This window comes from Doryrhamphus excisus, chromosome 8 (genome assembly GCF_030265055.1).
Source record: "Doryrhamphus excisus isolate RoL2022-K1 chromosome 8, RoL_Dexc_1.0, whole genome shotgun sequence".
NCBI classification, from domain to species: Eukaryota; Metazoa; Chordata; class Actinopteri; order Syngnathiformes; family Syngnathidae; genus Doryrhamphus; species Doryrhamphus excisus.
Window position 1 is genome coordinate 9264487 of NC_080473.1, and position 20291 is coordinate 9284777.

Below are 20291 nucleotides of genomic sequence, written 5' to 3' on the forward strand. Positions count from 1 at the left end.
GGTGCATGTCCACTGTGAGAGAGATAAACTAAAAAGAAAAATCCAGAAATCACAATGCATGATTTTTTAACAATTTATTTGTGTGATACAGCTGCAAATAAGTATTTGAACACCTGTGTATCATCTAGAATTCTGACCCTGAAAGACCTGTTAGTCTGCCCATTAGAAGTCCACCTGCACTCCATGTATCATCCTGAATCAGATGCACCTGTTTGAGGTCGTTAGCTGCATAAAGACACCTGTCCACCCCATACAATCAGTAAGACTTTAACTTGTAACATGGCGAAGACCAAAGAGCTGTCCAAAGACACCAGAGACAAAATTGTACACCTCCACAAGGCTGGAAAGGGCTACGGAGCAATTACCAAGCAGCTTGGTGAAAAAAGGTCCACTGTTGGAGCTATCATTAGAAAATGGAAGAAGCTAAACATGACGGTCAATCTCAATCGGAGTGGAGCCCCATGCAAGATATCACCTCGTGGGGTCTCAATGATTCTAAGAAAGGTGAGGAATCAGCCCAGAACTACACGACAGGACTTGGTCAATGACCTGAAAAGAGCTGGGACCACCGTTTCCAAGGTTACTGTAGGTAATACACTAAGACGTCATGATGTGAAATCATGCATGGCACGAAAGGTTCCCCTGCTTAAACCAGCACATGTCAAGGCCCGTCTTAAGTTTGCATATGACCATTTGGATGATACAGAGGAGTCATGGGAGAAAGTTTTATGGTCAGATGAGACCAAAATAGAACTTTTTGGTCATAATTCCAATAAGCGTGTTTGGAGGAAGAAGAATGAAGAGTACAATCCGAAGAACACCATCCCTACTGTGAAGCATGGGGGTGGTAGCATCATGCTTTGGGGGTGTTTTTCTGCACATGGGACAGGACGAGTGCACTGCATTAAAGAGAGGATGACTGGGGCCGTGTATTGTGAGATTTTGGGGAACAACCTCCTTCCCTCTGTCAGAGCATTGAAGATGGGTCGTGGCTGGGTCTTCCAACACGACAACGACCCGAAGCACACAGCCAGGAAAACCAAGGAGTGGCTCCGTAAGAAGCATATCAAGGTTCTAGCATGGCCCAGCCAGTCTCCAGACCTGAACCCAATCGAAAATCTTTGGAGGGAGCTCAAACTCCGTGTTTCTCAGCGACAGCCCAGAAACCTGACTGATCTAGAGAAGATCTGTGTGGAGGAGTGGGCCAAGATCCCTCCTGCAGTGTGTGCAAACCTGGTGAAAAACTACAGGAAACGTTTGACCTCTGTAATAGCAAACAAAGGCTACTGTACCAAATATTAACATTCATTTTCTCAGGTGTTCAAATACTTATTAGCAGCTGTATCACACAAATAAATTGTTAAAAAATCATGCATTGTGATTTCTGGATTTTTCTTTTTAGTTTATCTCTCTCACAGTGGACATGCACCTACGATGAAAATTTCAGACCCCTCCATGATTTCTAAGTGGGAGAAATAGCAAAATAGCAGGGTGTTCAAATACTTATTTTCTTCACTGTATATAAACTCTAACAAGCATGTTAGCATTGCTATCATGTTGACGTTAGCATAGTAGCATTTTTAGCCATTTTCATAGGTAGACATAGTATATAAAGACTTAGCATGCTAACACAAAACATGTTTGTGCTACTATTCTAATTCTAGCATGCTAGCAATGCTAACACCTAGTGTTGATGTGTCTACCAATGAAAACTGCTAAAAATGCTTCAATGTTAATGTTAGCATGATAACACCTAGCATAATCGTGGTGTTTCGCGGTTTAGCTATGAAAACGGATACAAATGTTTCTGTGCTAATTTTAGCATGCTAGCAATGCTAATGTGCTAACATGTAGCACATGCACGTGCTACAGACTACCCGTGGCCACCCCTACTGGCCATCGAAACAATACAGGTTTCAACTTATTGCCACCCCTATGTGAGTAATGATTTCACATTAGCCACCCCAATGAAAAATTTCCGGCTTTGCCACTGTGACTGAAAGCGGGTTTTGGCAAAAACATTTCCAATACACTATTGTGTGACCGCCGAGAAGTTGAAAAGTGCTACAACTTGGGACCTGACATATTTTCCGCAAACCAATATATGTTTTATATTTGGATGACTCTGATTGACCCGTGAACCAGGTGTTGACCCCCCAATAAAAAGACTACCTGTTAGAATAACATGTAAATAGAATGAATATAGCGTTAGTTATCACCCTTATATCCATTTGCTTAGACAATAGAAAATGTTTGAATGTGCTGAAGAACATTATTAATGTTCCCGTGACCCTGATCAGAGACTCCCGGCGACGCCCAGGTCCTGGAGTTGCCTGGATGCACCAACAGCAACCCTGCATATATTCATGTTAATCCTGCAAGAATGTGCCAAGATAAGAACTCATAAAACAATAAAAGTAATTACTCTCACATATACACACACACACACATAGACAAACAAATAAAGTTTGTGCAACTGCCTTCTTCCCCCCCGCCCCCACTTAGAGTTGCACGACCATGTAGTAGGGACCCCCGAAAGAGAATAAAAAGAGTGTGAACTGCATATTCAATGGAATGGCCTTTGTTGTCATTATACAAGATGTACAACAAGATTGGAGAGCTTCTCCTTTCAGTGCAGTAGTCAAGTTAAAAAAAGTATATAAAAGTAGAGTAAAAAAGACAATTTAACAAGATATATACAAGATATCCAAAATAGAGTGGAGCGGCATGTCACTGGGTATGTGGTTTCCCTCTCCTCGCTGCGAGTAACTTTGAATATTGTTTTTTGTATTTCTGTATTTAAGTGTTTTTAAAAGTGTCACAGGAGTTTGAACCTGACACTATCTACTGTCCAATATTTCCCATTCATCAGCACTGCCAGGCTGGGAAACAATCCGGATGTTGTCCCAAATAAGGACTTCCTGACCGGTGCATGGGTGCCTGAGTGATAGTCAAGGACAGGTGTGACATGACTCCAGAGAGCGAACTGCATGTCACTCTTCTTGTAGTTGCACCGTCACTTTTCATATAAATAGCCTTACTGAAATCTGCGTAGGGCCTGGGAGAGCCTCGTCCCGTCACAACAGAGGGGCGGTATCACTTTAAAGTGTGTGTACATAAAGCATAGTGACAGCGCTGCAGGGACCCACTGGGCGCTGGAGATCTTAGTTTACTCTTGTTACGCAACAAACCCATTCAGACATGGGGATACACAATTCCAAGCCTCAGAAACAGGCGCAGGTCCTGATGCTGGGACTGGATGAATCGGGAAAAAGCACACTCCTTTACAAGCTCAAATACAATGAGAGTGTGGTGACCGTGCCCACGGTGGGCTTTAATGTGGAGACGCTGGAAACGGACCGGAGCAGCCCGAGTCTCACCGTCTGGGATGTGGGGGGTCAGAGGAAGATGAGGCCTCACTGGAAGTATCACTACGCCGATACAGCCGGATTGGTCTTTGTGGTGGACAGTGCGGACTACAGGAGGCTGGATGAGGCCCGCAAGGAACTGCATCGGGTTAGTTCAGTCATCTTTTCCTAAGGGTTTTTCCACAGCACACATTTGGAGTGAATTTGTGAATATGTGACGGGTTCTCTGTTCTGATCCTTCAGGTCCTGAAGTATGAAACCCTGAGAGGAGTACCTCTGGTTGTACTAGCAAACAAACAGGATCTTCACAGAGCTCTAAGCCCCGAGGTGGTCTGCCAGAGACTGGACCTGAGGCAGGCGTGTGAGGGCAGCAGGGCCTGGTTCATCCAGCCCTGCTCGGGCATCACAGGTACGGGGCTGGAGCAAGGTTTCAGGAGGATAGTTTATCTGATGAAGACCCCATTGAGACAGACACAAGAGGACATACAGGTCAAGATGAAGTCAAAGGGGTTCAGTATTGCTGCCTTGATCTGTGGCTGATGGTTCTTGGAGATTTTGGTCTAAGGATTCATTTCACGTCATACTTTGTGTTCAATTCACTTCCGTCTTTCTGAGCTGTATGCTCAATTAAAAAAGATGTCAACATGGATCATCTTGACATGGTGCAAAAAAGACTTTTTGATGGTTTTTCATTTTAACATTCCTCTATGTCAACTTTGTGTAACATTCAGATCTTTGATTTGAATCCCAGTAGAGTGAAGTGGATTTGGAATCGCTGTACATTTTCAACATTCAACACTGAATTCATATTGCTGCTGATTATTTATTATTTAGTTTGTAATATTCTGGAATTTAATTACGAAAATATTTATTTGTGTTTTATTCAGAAATAAAATGTCACCTTGCTATTGTATTTGTTTCACTCATACTGTACAGTGTGCCAACTTACTTACTTGCATGCTAATGTTAGCATACTAGCATTTTAGGTACTTTCATGGATAGACACATAGTATGTATATAAACTCCAACAAGCATGTTAGCATTGCTGGCATGTTGATGTTAGCATAGTAGCATTTTTAGCCATTTACATAGGTAGACATAGTATATAAAGACTTAGCATGCTAACACAAAACATGTTTGTGCTACTATTCTAATTCTAGCATGCTAGCAATGCTAACACCTAGTGTTGATGTGTCTACCAATGAAAACTGCTAAAAATGCTTCTATGTTAATGTTAGCATGATAACACCTAGCATAATCGTGGTGTTTCACGGTTTAGCTATGAAAACGGATACAAATGTTTCTGTAGCACGTGCTAGTGCTACATGTTAGCACATTAGTATTGCTAGCATGCTAAAATTAGCACAACATGTAGCACTAGCACGTGTTACATGTTAGCACATTAGCATTGCTAGCATGCTAAAATTCGCACAGAAACATTTGTATCCGTTTTCATAGCTAAACCGCAAAACACATTAACATTAACACGTTATCATGCTAACATTAACATAGAAGCATTTTTAGCATTTTTCATTGGTAGACACATCAACGCCAGGTGTTAGCATTGCTAGCATGCTAGAATTAGAATAGTAGCACAAACATGTTTCGTGTTAGCATGCTAGTGTTAACATGTTTGGTGCTTGGCGGTGTCTGCGCTCTATGAGTGCTTTTGTAGTTCACCTTACAATGGATAGGTACTGCATTTCTGGTTGAGTTTAAATTATTATATTTATTATTACTTCTGCCAAGTACAGCAAATAAAGCAGGGATAGTGCAGAGGTTTTTGCTCAAAATAATTGATTTGGATTACATTTTCAGGAAATTTCCTACAGGTATAAACATAACAAAATAAAATAAATAAATAAATAAATAATAAAAAATAATAATAATGTCTTTCTGAAACTTATTTAATTTTTCCAATAAAACAGTATACACATACTGGCACTTAAAATGTTAAAAATAGAATGTATTATTCATATGTATATATCAAGCGTATGTATGTATATGACGGGGACGAGCTTTTAGAATGAACCAATGAGAGTCGATGGGCTGCCCCCACCCTTCCTCTCCACCACCGGCAATCCCAGCATGCACCGCGGCCGCCCAGCAGAAGCAGTAGCAAAAAAAATAGTCCGCTAAACTAGAGGCCGAGAACAGCAAGCAGTTAGCTTTACTGGCTAATTTCCACGAGTCAATCTACACCTCAACTGCTAAACATGGCCGACGAGAAACTGGACAACCAACGACTGAAGAATTTCAAGAACAAGGGACGGGATTTGGAGGTAAGAGTTAGAAACGCCTCGTATTTTTACCCATTCCATCGCTCAACCGCTCGCGGCCAACTTCGCCCCATTGGCTTCCCTGTGACGTCGTTTCTAATTTGCACCATCGGGAACTTTGCCCCCAGGCTGCAGCGAGGGCCTTAACTTCCAACTATTTCGAAAATATTCCACACCGGTTGTGTCTTTTATAACCCACAGACCTGGTTTATTAAGCATATCCGATTGTTCACTGTGCAAAATGTTCGCTCGTTGCTTCTCCTGTAAGAGCTAGCTTAGTGCTAGCCAGGCCCACGGCTCAACATGCTAGCGCAATTGATCGTTTTTTAGCTCGATTTGAATTATGGCGAAACGGCTTAATATATATTATAAATCACATATTAGTGAGAAGAATGTAGATATTGATTATATATTTTATCGATTGTAAAGTTAATATTGCGGCATACCAATGTCACATCGAGAATGCAGTTTAGCTAGCTCTCTTAAGCTCGTTGGCTCGGCTTGGGAGCTTGCAACCCCCCTCCCCCGTCTTTAGCATAAAAAACAATAGCTGGGATTATTTACCCTTAAATGTGCCTCTTAACAGCTGCTGTTTAAACACACCAGAAAACTGTTTTCTAAACTATGTATATGTATTACGCGGTTGATCGATGGCGCTCGTATGTAACGCTATTGACATGATTTAGAACATCATGTGACGCTGCCGTGATTGCGTTGTGTACTTTTCGCAGCCATGGTGTTTTTTAAGATCGTTTTGACAAATTATTTCGTTGGTGCTGCGACGCAGGAGCTGTGCTTCAAGCTACTTATCATAAATGACTTCAGCAACACAAGCTGCATGTAAGCTAGTGCACCACAAATCATCTAGTATTTTTTTTTCCTCACAGCTCTTTACTGACTACACAATCTTCTTGCAGATTATCTCATTGTGACAATATAATTCCTCACTGCCTCTAGTCAAACAAATCTACTCTCACCTTATTAGGTACAGTAGAAAAATACAATTGGAGTACAAAAGGATGGCTATTCTCAGGTTTGACAGGTATTAACGCAAAGGTCCCAGATTATGAAAACTTGTGTCCCTTAAGCCTGTTAATAATAACAAACAATCTGTAATCATGCTTGTTATTCTTCCCCTTTTAAGAAAAGAGACAATCAGTTGCTTTTCATGACCCCATGAAGGGAAAACCTCTTCCCGCCTCCGGTCTGCTCCGAGCTACCGTATATGAGCCAGGCTTCACTACACATCTGAAATGAAAGTGAACTTATGTAGAATTTTGCCCATCATCCACAAGCCTCACACGAGACATGAACGTACACCTTTCTTTTAAGCGCATTCTAAAGGTATAAAAACAACTAAAGAGGCAGATAATAAATACTCTGAACGGGACACACCTATTCTGCCCAGAAAGCCCGCTTATAAAACGCATCCAAAACCACTCCAATAATGTTTTATGCTTATATATACACTTGCTGACCGTGTAGTAACAGATACAGTCATGATAACGTGTAATACTTGCAGTATTTTGGGTATTTTGGCCATTCTAAGCTTTACTAGGACTTCCTTTCTGTGCACATTGATTTCAAATAGCAACATAAAAACTAACGCTACACCTACAGCGCTACAGACAAAAACTTTTTACTAGGAGCACAGTGGCTAGTAACATAAAATTTGTGTGTTTTGTGATTAACTGCAGGAATTAAGTCTGAATTGAAGCTATAAAAATACAAAGAATGAAGGCAAATGAAATAAATGACACTTCAAGAAGTAAGCACATACCCCTTGAACGTGACAGCCATCGTAGCTTCCCTGTGGTACAAAAAAGATATCCGAACGAATACAGTTGCTTGTTTGTTTTAACGGCTAAATTTCACAGGGTGAAATTGCACGGTGTACTAGTGGTTAGCATATTGGCCACACAGTCAGGAGATCGGGCATCTGTGGGGTTTGTATGTTCCCCTGCACATAGGTTTTCTTTGGGTACTCTGGTTTCCTCCCACATTTAAAAAAAAATATGAACATTAGCTTAGAGACCCTAAATGGTTCAGTGTGATTGGCTGGCAACGAGTCCAGGGTGTGCCCGCCTCTTGCCCAAAGTCAGTTGAAATTGGCTCCAGCATACCCGAGTGAGGATAAGTGGCAGTCATTGCGGTAAAAAAATTGGAGTTTGGACTCGGTGGATAACTCTAGCTAGCTAGCTGCCACCAGAGAGACAGACAAAAGTAAGAGCCAGGCAAAATGTGTAAACAAAGATGGTAGAAAGTCGGTCAAATGCGATTAAAGCATGAGCACGCTGGCATCGATTGTGACAAGCAGTCATCAACTGATTTGCATTTTACAGATCATTTAAAATTCTCACAGTAATACAGGACAAAGTGCTTTAACATGCATATGTTTATCTGGTCTCACGTGTGTGGGGAGATGAAAAATGTGCTCATGGTGTCTCATGTTTTAGGCGCATATATATTTTGACGTAAATCAGCATCACCCTTTATTTAAATCAGATCAGCCAATATCCACAGCACGCGTTAGTGCCAGTGCTCTACATTTCACAACATAATGTAAAAAAAATTGCAACCATGCAGACATGCAATTGTTTATCAATGCTAATGTTTTGTGATCACGTGTGCAAATAATAAGCTATTGGTGTATATGTACATGTTCCGCCAATATATTAACATTGTTTTACAAAGCCCCAAATTGTAAGGTGGTGTGATTTGTTTTTGTTTTTTTTTTGTCGTGGCAGTGTATTGCGATCAATTACATGTAGTGGAAACCCTGCTTTGTATGGGCACTCAATTACGCAGAATGATACACAATGATGATACATTTGTTTGTCGCGATGTTTTGATAACCAAAACAGTATATGAAAACAGAGACACATTTTTGGCAATAGTTTTATTTGAAAGGCAAGGTTCTACTGTCATTTTATTGTGATGGTTGGTTGTCACTGTGTCAAGGTAAACTTTAAAGGAAAGAACAGCACTTTGTATTATATTAAGTGTTTTTAATATTTCTACAATCAAAAATATTAAAAATATAACCACCGACTTGACTGTGGAAGTGAAAGTTGTGTCTGATAAATATCTCTAACAAATATGTCTAACAAATATCATGCAATATGCAAGATCTGTGCCTTGCTAAAGCATGTAAAATGCCTGGTGAGTAACACAAGCTGAGTCATTTTAGATTTAGTGACATGCTTGGATGCTGTCATACTCCGTTCTTGGTGGCTTGCTCAAGGGTCTGTGCATCCCATGCTCTGTTAACACTAACTGGATCCCAAAGAGGTCACCAAAATCATGGCTCCAAAACAAGTTAGGATTGAAGCAGGGGAGACCAAAGAGAGGAAACTATCAATTCCAGGATGTTAGTATTTGGAATCTGTTTTTCCTCTTAAATGATGGACATATACAAAAATGAAGTGACCACTGTGATTGCTTTAAGTATGAAAAAAGGGCAATATTGGAGTTAAAATGCATGTAGTGTAATGCTGTTTAATTATAGTGTAACCAATGGTGTTTTAAGGTGACCACTGAAGTTGTGTAAGCATAAAGTAAAAAGATTTCAATCTTTCACAATATAAGCACCGCATGTTACATTGTGCTATCATGAATTAACTTGACACTAGGGTTGGGTCATATATTATATACAGGTATAGATTTTTCCAATGATAAGAAAATGACTTATAGCGGTATAAACGTAAACAAGCAGAGTTGCGCGCCATGGCGGACTTTGCTGCATAAGATGAATGAAATGCTGGCATGTGAGAAGGTACGTTTGTGTGGGGGAAGTATTTACTTGGCGGACTGCTCTCACTATAAGCACTAAACCACCTCCTCCCGAACTAAACAGGTTGAAATAACGGTAAATATGTTGCAGTATAAAGTATCATTTGTTTGCTGCTTCAACATTGGCATAAGATGGACGTAATTTATTGTTTTGCTTACCTGATTGGTTGGAAGAAGTCTGGTGTAACGCGTCAAAGCGGCACTCTTTGTACAACGTGAATCCGGAGGTGTTTAATCCTGTGAGTGGTGCACCCTCCTCACATGATATAATTTCATTTTAAGGTGTATATGATGTGTGTGAGGGTTTTCAGAAGCAAGTGATTGAAACACAGTGGTTAGAGAAAACAGTTGCTATTTATTGTTCAAATATTTATCAGTAATCCGTACGAAAATGAGAGGAGAAATGAATATTTACATTGCAAGTCGATTTCTGTGTGTGCCCCATTTCCTGCTTGCGCTAAAAACAAGCCTTGTCAAAAGTGTATTGAAATAGGTAGCAGTTTGCCAATGATTAAAAAAAAAACAGAACAGCCACTTTCGTCCGTGTTCCTCTTTTTGCACTCCTTGTTGAGGCTGCTGCATTTTTTCCACAAAAAAACAAAAAGCAAAACATGCAGCGTTAATACTCTCAGAACTGATATTTCACGTCATCACATACTGCATGTGTAGGATTAATGCTGCATTCTAGGCAACTGGGATATTTCTGTCCTACTGCAGCTTCAGTCGAACTTCTTGCACATGAATGAATCAAGAATTATCTCGGCTATATTTGTCTATTTATTGGTGTATAATCTCACTAAATCATCAGTGTTGTAAGTTATTTTTTATGATGTTACACAAGTTTCTGAGGCTGATGTCAAATTTAATGCAGCCCAAAGAAAAAGCCTGTGATTTGACTTAAGTGTGTTGTGACATGGTCCTGTGCTCTTGCTAATACTGCCTTTGTGCCCACAGACTATGAGAAGACAGCGGACGGAGGTCGTGGTGGAGCTCCGAAAGGTGATAGGCTTTCTGTGCTATGATGCTAAATTCACTTTTATCCACTGTGCAGGATTACCAAAGTAAAGCATGAACATGCATAACACTGTTTCTTTTGTCATTGAACAGAATAAAAGAGATGAACACCTCTTGAAGAGAAGAAATGTGCCCCACGAAGACATTTGTGAGGACTCGGACGTCGATGGAGATTTCCGATCGGTACGGCTATGTATATTCGGTTTAACATTCATTTGTGAGCTAAAATTGAGTTAGCATCTGTTACCATGTTAACGTTGCTGTAACAAGGCAATGTTGATTTTGTTTTGTGTTGCAATTGTGTCCTTTGGATTCTTGTACTAAAGGGTGGTCGCCCATGGTCGAAATTCGTGGGATTGAATTCCAACAACTCTCTCATTGCTCAGTGACAGTTTAATGCGGCCGGTTGTTTTGTTGTTCTTTTTAGTTTAGGGTTGGGCAATATTTTTTTATATACTATATGATAAGTAAACAACATACTGGTATAAATGATAAACATACACCGAGTAGCGCACTGGACTTGGATACATAAGGTGAATTAAATCCTGTTGTTGTGTGGGGAAGTATTTTCTCACCGGACCGCTCACTGTAAACACTAAAGCAACTTTATTTACATTGTGTGGGAACTATGCTGTTAACGAGGTGTAACATGTTTGTTCAAAGTACCTGTTTTGAGTGGGGGAGGGGTCATCATTGCATAGTGGGTGTGGTCTTTTGAAGTGGTTGCAGAAATGCTGCAGCCATTGGGTGACAAAGATAAGGATGCATATGCGTCACCTTGATGTTGAGCTGGCGGTCCTCAATCAGGTCCCTGCAGAATCATGGGTTGGGTTGCATGGGTTTTTCAGCTTTCAGACATGCATTGCATGGCGGTATGCTAAAGTAAATACAACCGCTCGCTAATGAAGGCTGCGGACAAGTCCGATCACCGGTGTGTTTTCCTTCAATCTCACAAAGTAATTGTTCAATCTCACAAAGTAATTAATAATGAAGAGCAAAGGAGCAGGGCCTGAGTATTAAAAGAGGTGACTCAGCAGTTCAGAGATTGAGTCAAGGTAACTACTCGGTGCTATTGAGAGGGCGGAATACAAATGGGCTGCTTAGCACTATATCAACAATGACATGTAACACTTAGTCACTGCATAGAACTGGATGGTCCTTTGTGTGGAAAGACTTCTGGATTGGACTTAATTTACCCCAGTTCAATTCCACCCTCGGCTATCTCTGTGTGGAGTTTGCATGTTCTCCCTGTGCATGTGTGGGTTTTCGCCGGGTACTCCGGTTTCCTCCCACATTCCAAAAACATGCTAGGTTAATTGACGACTCCAAATTGTCCATAGGTATGAATGTGAGTTTGAATGGTTGTTTGTCTATATGTGCCCTGCGATTGGCTGGCGACCAGTCCAGGGTGTACCCCGCCTCTCATCCGAAGACAGCTGGGATAGGCTCCAGCACCCTCGTGAGGATAAGCAGTACAGAGATTAGAGAGAGTATCGCCAGTATTCGCTGGAGTTCCTTTCAGAGCTCATGAACAGTGAAGTTACGTTATCTGTGTCATTATCGTTCTCTGATTATGTCACTACTACTACACTAAATATTTATTTTTGTTAGGTTTCTCCCTGATAAATTTGATCTACATCAGAGATGTGTTTTCTGAATGAGTTTAAAATGTTGTCTGTGTGTCAGACACCTCAATAAAATCTTGTTTAGTTCTGGTCATAATCATGGAGCCCATCTCAACAGCAAAATATAAACTATTTTTGGTTTGTATTGAGATTGTTATCTTGGGCCATGTGTCGCAAATAGTCTTGTATGGCAAGTTACCTTGAAATTCCCGGCCCTACTTGTTTCATGGTTATTAAGCATAATGCGATGGCAGTATGTGTAAAAGCTATTTTCTTGGCCTTGACTAACCACTTTCCAAAATGTTTTTTTTTTCAGCAAAACACCTCCCTTGAAGCAATAGTGCTAGTAAGTTATCTGCTTTTACTTTTCTTCATTGTTAATATTTTTGTCCTTCCGAATTGAAGAACACACTCTGCTGTTGTATTCAAAGCATTTGGTCTGTTGCTTCGTTATATAGAACGCCACCAGTGATAACCAGGGTGTCCAGCTGAGTGCTGTTCAGGCTGCCAGGTATGCACACATACATAAGAAGAAGAATGTAAGAAAGTATGAAGATGAGCGCACTATGACCTTTTCAAACCTGTTCCTGTTGTTGTTATTGCTCCTCAGAGCATACTGTTGCATTACAAATACATTTGTAATTTACTGACAACATACTGAAAAATGCACTTTGGTGTTTCTTCTGGTTTATTTGTTGCTGAAATGTTCTTTTCAAATGTTTTGCCATCCGCAAATAATGGACTGTTCACTGTTTTTAAAGGAAATTACTGTCCAGTGACCGCAACCCACCCATAGATGACCTGATTAAGTCTGGGATCCTTCCTATTCTGGTCCACTGTCTGGACAGAGATGACAAGTAAGAAGAATGTTAAATGTTTTTCTTGTACTGTATGTGTTAATTACGGAATAGTTTGCCTTTTTTTTTGTTCTGAGCCAGCCAGCCAGTCAGTTTTGCATGCTTCAGAGATATGCAAACACTAGCAGTGCTGTTGTTGTCCCAAGATGTGAACAGTGATGCACATATGCAAATGTGTTCCAGCCTTCACCTTCCAGGAATGGCAGCACTCAAATGACCCATGAGCTTGGCCTTAATGTTTGACACATAATCGCTTTATGTTTAACATATCCTTCACATGTCCCCCCCCCCCCCCCCCCCCTCCCTCACTTGCCCTTCTGTAGCCCTTCTCTTCAGTTTGAGGCAGCCTGGGCTTTAACCAACATTGCATCTGGTACCTCAGAGCAGACCCAAGCTGTGGTGCAGTCCAGTAAGTGGAACAATATGCCCTTATTTTGCTCTGAATGGCCTTTAAAAAAACAAAACAAATTTTAGCTTTTTATTACGAGCTCTTGTTACCATTAGGTACACCTGTGAAATTTAATGGGATCTAATACAATATCTATCAACTTTCTTTTACTTGATGTATTTTGGATTGATTTATTTTTATAACAGTTGTTACCAATTTAACTTTGGATGCTTTGGAACAAACTTTCCCATTAAATGTGTACACCACATAAGTACCTGGAGAGTCAACGTCTCCACTTTTTCCGGACTATAAGTCGCACTTTTTTTACATAGGTTGGCTGTTCCTGCGACTTATACTCCAGAGCGACTTATAAATGAAAGAACTGTTTATGTTACATAAACACTGGACACCTTTTCTGTTCATGTTTATTTTTTTGTGTAGCTGAATAACCATTGTGTTAGCATATCTTACACCTATTCAGCCTGTTCTCTATTCTTTTAGTGTTAGAACTTGCCTTCCAAGAAGATGTCTGAAGAAGAAAATGTCTGTTTTGGTCAAGTAGTTTGTAAAATAAATTACCTGCAAAAAATGCGACTTATACTCCAGTGCGACGTATGTTTTTTTCTACCTAATGACGCATTTTTGGCCTTGAGCGACTTATAGTCCAGAAAATACAGTATATTGTGAGTAGTTAGCATTGCAGAATGTTTGATACAACACTTGATATGGATCTCATGAGATTGTGCAGTTGTACCTTTTATGTTGTGGGGGAAATATATATATATATATATATATAGTTAGACTATGCACTTGTAAATACTGTTGTTTGTGTGGATGCAGATGCCGTGCCACTGTTCTTGAGGCTGCTTCTCTCCCCACATCAAAATGTGTGTGAACAGGCGGTCTGGGCTTTGGGCAACATCATCGGTGAGCAGCTCTTGGCATGATCCAGTGTGCAATATTTGGTGTCACTCGTGAGACAGTAGGTCAAACTGACAAACTGTTTGTGCCATCTTCTCAGGCGATGGGCCGCAATGCAGAGACTACGTGATCAGCCTGGGTGTCGTCAAGCCACTGCTGTCATTCATCAGTCCCTCCATACCCATCACCTTCCTCCGCAATGTCACCTGGGTTATGGTCAATCTGTGCCGCCATAAAGACCCTCCCCCACCAATGGAGACCATCCAAGAGGTGTGTAGGCTTTGTGGAATATTACCATTAACATAATATATTAATGTGATACAGTGGGGGGGAGTCCACCTCCTAAGTTTGGGTTATCCTGCAGGAGAACTGATTTTCTCTGGCTGCATATAATTGTTTTAATGGTGACACCCAATTTGAAAGATTGGTAGGATCATAATTCATATTCACACTCGCATACAATGAGAGTAAAAAGTATCCTTTGCTGATTTTGTTGGTTTGCCCACCAATAAGACATTATTCTATATGTTTAATGGTAGATGTATTCTAACATGGAGAGGCAATATTAAAAAAATAAGAAAATAACTTTTAAAATACACAAGGTTAGCACACATACCAGGGGGGATTTTTTTTCAGATTATCTCCAAATTATTAAGGTTGGTGGCCTGTCGCTCGGCAACTCCGACCTTCAGCTCCCTCCATAGATTTTTGATTGGATTGAGGGTCTGGACACTGGCTGGGCCACTCCATGATCTCAATGCGATTCTTCTTGAGCCACTCCTTTGTTACCTGAGCTGTATGGTTCGGGTCATTGTCTTGTTGGAGGACCCAACCACGGCCCAGTTTTGCTTTCCTGGTGACCGTGGCCCCAGCTGCCTTGAGGTCATTCACCAATTCCAGCTGAGTGGTTGCAGGATGATTTCCCACAGTTGTCTGATTTGGTGTTTTTCATACATGTGATTAGTAAGAACACGTGTCTTCAATTCAGTTAAGTTGATTGGGAGTGTCTTATTGGTCTGAGAATGCCAGAATTCCTAATGCATACTAGGGGATCAAATACTTACTGTATTGCCCTCAAATAAATACAAATTAATTTAAGTATATTTTTAAAGTTATTTATTATTCTCTTTCATTTTCTCATTATTAGAATACATCTACCATTAAAAGTATAGAATGATCATGTCTATATTATTGGCAAACCAGCAAAATCAGGGATTAAATACTTTTTACTCAATGTGATTATATAGTCAAAACATTACGTCATTGTTTTGTGTGCAATAAAGACCCACACTGTACCAACATTATTACTTAATGTAATTATAACGTTTGTTTGAAAGGCCATAGCAGGCCACCACAGAAGGGTTACAGAAATTCATAGTTAATAAAATTCCAAAAAAATCAAACTCCAAAAAGACACCACAATATCACACATTTTCACCATCTAATGATGTCCATTTTTATCCACAGATCTTGCCAGCTCTCTGTGTGCTGATCCACCACACTGACGTCAGTGTGAGTAAAATCATTCTGTTCTACCATTCAAGTAGGCCCACTGGCTAATAAAGATTATATTCATCAAATTGTTCTTTTCTTTGCCGCTTCAGATCTTGGTGGACACCGTGTGGGCTCTGTCCTATCTGACAGATGCTGGTAATGAGCAGATCCAAATGGTTATTGACTCCGGCATTGTTCCTCTTTTGGTACCACTGCTCAGCCACCAGGAGGTCAAAGTCCAGGTATGGGGAGAAAACTTTAATGAAGGAATGAACACAACTCTCATTGGGTTGGTTTGTTTCTGACTTGTTAGTAGTACTACTACTGCAACATGTTGACATGTTTTCCCTTCCCATGTAGACCGCTGCCCTGAGGGCTGTGGGCAACATAGTGACTGGCACAGATGAACAGACACAGGTTGTGCTTAACTGTGAAGCTCTCAACCACTTCCCCGCTCTCTTGTCACACCCGAAGGAGAAAATCAACAAGGTAAACATGCACATGCGCACTTGGACACTCTCTGACTTGTACAACATGATGTTGCTGGAAGTGATGAAAGCTGAGACTTGTGCTGGTGCTTGGTTGTGTGTAAGCTTTAGTGGGAGATAGGATTAGTTCAGGAATATATAACATTGAGAACCACCACGATGACGACGACGACCAAGAGGACCACTAGTTATTTAAGAGCTTAGGGGGAGGGGTGGTAGTTTGTATGTGTGTGTAATGACTGATTGTGTGGCTGTATCAGTGGGTTGGTGGCCAAGGGAGTGCTGAGAATCAGCCTTGCTGATAAAGGAGTGCATCTGAGACCATGCATTGAGAAGTAATGAGGCTTGTCTCGTTTCGGTTTGTGACATGGACGATGATTAGAGCCTCGACACCACTCTCACACCACCCACAGCGCTCCGTCTCAGCCAGGTATCCAAGCTGTAGTTTGGATGGTCTGGATATCTGATCCACTTCATACTCATTGTGTGTTGACGTGCTCAGTGACTTATTTTGCTAATGTCTGCCTCCTGTATTTGTTCCTTTTTTTCCCCCCGCAGGAGGCAGTTTGGTTCCTGTCAAACATTACAGCAGGGAATCAGCAACAGGTTCAGGCTGTTATTGACGCTAAGCTTGTTCCCAAGATTATTCACCTTCTCGATAAGGTAGGCTCTGTTCGATAAAAATATGAGCATTTAAAATCGTCAGATTAGAAAGCTCACTTGAATTGTTGTTTCAGGGTGACTTTGGAACCCAGAAGGAAGCGGCTTGGGCCATCAGCAACCTTACAATAAGTGGGAGAAAAGATCAGGTTAATGAAAGCTATTCTCAATTTATACATCGCCACCCGCAACCTAACGTAACGTAAACGTTTAATTGTGCTACCTTCAGGTGGCGCATCTGATCGAGAAGCAGGTGATCCCACCGTTCTGCAACCTGCTTACGGTGAAGGACGCCCAGGTTGTGCAGGTGGTCTTGGACGGTCTCAGCAATATCCTGAAGATGGCAGACGACGAGGCTGAAACGATTGCTAATCTCATTGAGGAGTGTGGAGGTATGTTCTACGTGCATCTCGACTTGAACTTTTCTTTAATAATCGGGTTTGTATATTCACACCATTGTCTGTCCAGGTTTGGAGAAAGTGGAGCAGCTGCAGAATCATGAAAATGGAGACATCTACAAGCTAGCATATCAAATTATTGATCAATTTTTCTCATCTGATGATGTAAGTTGGTCATTTACTTATACATTTTTAAATATCATGTCAGCTTTTGGGATGTAATGATATAAAAATTCCATATCTTGTTCGTTGTGACCAAAATGAATTTGCAAGTCAAAGTACTGACATACAGAACTCAAAAGTTTTTATTTAAAAAAAGCCAAAATAAACACACACATTATACTTTCCTTGGCCTTGCACAATTTAGCAAACTACACATGTGCACCCTGCTGCTTACAGGCGCGTGATTATGCAGAGCTTTGTGGGCTGCCGGCGCCATATTTGAGAGCAAGCGCTTTTTGTTTACATGAGTTGGTGCTTTGAGAGGGAAACACAACATAACTAATAGCATAACTTTTCCAGGAAATGAGCAGTCACTGCTCCGTGAGTTTATCAAAGTAGTGTTATCAAGTGTAGTTTTTAATTGTAAAACTGTAATACTAACTGCTTAGAGTTTTGCCGCAGTTAATGATTAATACGGGTTAATCGTTAAGCCCCTTGTCAGATGTTGACATTGTTTTGTTAGCCTTATTGTTCTTAGCTTTGGTTTGTCTCTTCATAGTTTTCTGTCTTTACTCTGAGGTTTAATATTGTCACGGGAATGTTTGCTCTTTGTCATTTACACCCTGTTTGTCTGATTCAGATTGATGAAGACAACAGCCTGGTCCCCGAAGCCATCCAGGGTGGAACTTACGGCTTTAACTCTGCCAACGTGCCAGCCGAGGGATTCCAGTTCTAGACAGCATCCTGGGGTATTCTGGAGTTTTGTTCGCGATGCAGCAGTCTGTTCAACATATAAAAAAAAAATAGGAGAGAGAGCGAGAGTGTGAGATATTTGATCCATTGTGCTTGGCTCGTGGGATCCATGGCTGCATCTTATCTGAGAGAAAAATGTGTGGATTTCATTTGGCATTCCAGGGGGAACCAGCCCAAATGAAGTTTGAGTTGGCGAGTGGGTGCGAGTGAGAATGAGTGGCTACATGTTGCAAAAAAAAAAAACACACACAGAGGAAAAAAAAAGCAAAACACCTACATCGAAAGAGTGGAGAGACATGCCGACATAACTGGTTATTGGAGCTGTCGTCTTCAGAAAAAGTACTATGAGGAAACTTCATGTCTGCCCGAGGAGAACCAAGAGATCTGGAAATCTTAACACGACAAAATGCAGACATGTATCGAACTACAATTACGAACTGAGATGAACCACGAATCACAACAATTCTGCGTTCCTCCCCCACTAGAGAGCGCCACCTTCATTCTGCCCTTCCCCTAATCGGCCACACTATCAGGCGTGTGTGAATGGACCCATTGCGTATGAATGTCTGGACTCAATGCTGAGGAGCCAGGTTCATCTCCTCCCAACAAGACGTCCCGACAGGGCACCATCCTCTTCTCCCCCTGGGGGGCGGGGCCAGGAGTGCGACTGCGCGTGTCACGTGTGCAAGAGAGAGAGAGAGCGAGAGAATGGGCGGGTGGGTTGTGTGTGCTTGGCTGCGTGCGTGACTGGAAGTGTGCGAACGCATGCGGAGACGGGGAAAAGCTACGAATGCAACATCTTGAAGAGACAACAATTGAGAAACAGTGAGGTTTAGAAAAGATTTCGAGAAAGAAGTTCGGCCTTTGAGGCCGATCCTCAAATCCTTGAAAGAAAGAACTTTGGATATGAGAAGAAGAAAAAAAGAAATCGTCATTGCAAGGAATATTTTGTTTTCATTTATTGTTAAGTTAGTATTAATTGACACTGGACATTGCTATTGGCAGATGCACAGATGTGGTGCATTATATATTAAGATGCATTTGGTGGCTTTGGGGCTTTTTTTTGCCTCCAGTGTGTTCCTTTTTATGCAATATTTTTTTTAATTTTATTTCTGGCTTTTATTTTAATTGCTTTTGTCAAGGTGATTGACGGCGATCATCAAGTCACCCCTCACAACACAACCCTAAAGCTATGCCACCAGACATGCTGTGAAATTGACACCATTGTTATAATTAACAAAATGTTCAGTTAGACTTAGAACAATTTTTAATTACAGCAAAACAAAACAAAAAAATCACTGCTTTGCAGAATTGTTGCCATAGCTTTGACTAATGATCATGAAAGGGAGAAGTGAACAATGGCCATTTCATGTAGGATTGTGACTCTCATAACCTTTGCATGTACTCAAATATGGCACAGATTTTTTTAGGGTCTTTTAGTTTTCCTTAGGCTGTGGATACAGTGTAATTTTCTTTTAAGTAAACTGTGCTTAAATGTTACATGTTTCCCCTTCCTTTTACCCCCCCTACATTAGTGTCTCAATTGCAAAACTCATCTGTATGACTTTGCACACGTACTGCAAATCGAGGTCTCCCATCTTTCTGAAGATAGGTTGGTTGATTTCAAAGCATTTGACTTATCAGCCACGTCCCTAGTATGCATCACTTCAACACAATCTTTGTCTTTTTGAAGAGTAATCAAGAATTTTTTTTAGGGATAGCTGAGAAAACAACCATGTTTTTAAGCGCTGCAGTGACTTATATCGGCTAGTCGACGAAATCGGCTAAACCTTTTTTTTTTGTCCTATTCAAGGTCCCAGGGTATCCAAGTGTCCAACTGACAAAGGCCTTAGTGGAACCTTTTGAATCCATAATTAAATTATGTATCTTCAGTACCTTGGGAGTCTTCATCGCCCCATGTTCATATTTCCTTCCAACTAAGTGTACAAACTTAACTACTCCAGTTTTTGTGTTAAACCCACTGAGACACTGTAATAAAAAGATCATTACACTTTGTGATCATGCTTATTCTGTTGGACATGGGGGAGGTATTTTTATTCCAGAATACCACATGATTTTGCAGATTTTAAGA

General features: G+C 40.9%; 2 protein-coding genes across 2 annotated transcripts; both read left to right on the top strand.

Moving 5' to 3' along the window:
• Nucleotides 1–3054: 3054 nt before the first annotated feature.
• LOC131134516 (ADP-ribosylation factor-like protein 14) lies at nucleotides 3055–4267 on the top strand. Its single transcript, XM_058079894.1, has 2 exons — nucleotides 3055–3516; nucleotides 3612–4267. The coding sequence occupies exons 1-2, from the start codon at nucleotides 3202–3204 to the stop codon at nucleotides 3906–3908; spliced, it is 612 nt and encodes a 203-aa protein (XP_057935877.1). The 5' UTR covers nucleotides 3055–3201; the 3' UTR covers nucleotides 3909–4267.
• Nucleotides 4268–5445: 1178 nt separating this feature from the next.
• Nucleotides 5446–20210, top strand: kpna4 (karyopherin alpha 4 (importin alpha 3)). The gene is made up of 17 exons (XM_058079142.1): nucleotides 5446–5650; nucleotides 10394–10438; nucleotides 10547–10636; nucleotides 12395–12424; nucleotides 12537–12589; nucleotides 12840–12935; nucleotides 13259–13344; nucleotides 14164–14250; nucleotides 14345–14514; nucleotides 15712–15756; nucleotides 15849–15980; nucleotides 16099–16227; nucleotides 16785–16889; nucleotides 16964–17035; nucleotides 17116–17278; nucleotides 17355–17449; nucleotides 18087–20210. The coding sequence occupies exons 1-17, from the start codon at nucleotides 5585–5587 to the stop codon at nucleotides 18180–18182; spliced, it is 1560 nt and encodes a 519-aa protein (XP_057935125.1). The 5' UTR covers nucleotides 5446–5584; the 3' UTR covers nucleotides 18183–20210.
• Nucleotides 20211–20291: the final 81 nt, after the last annotated feature.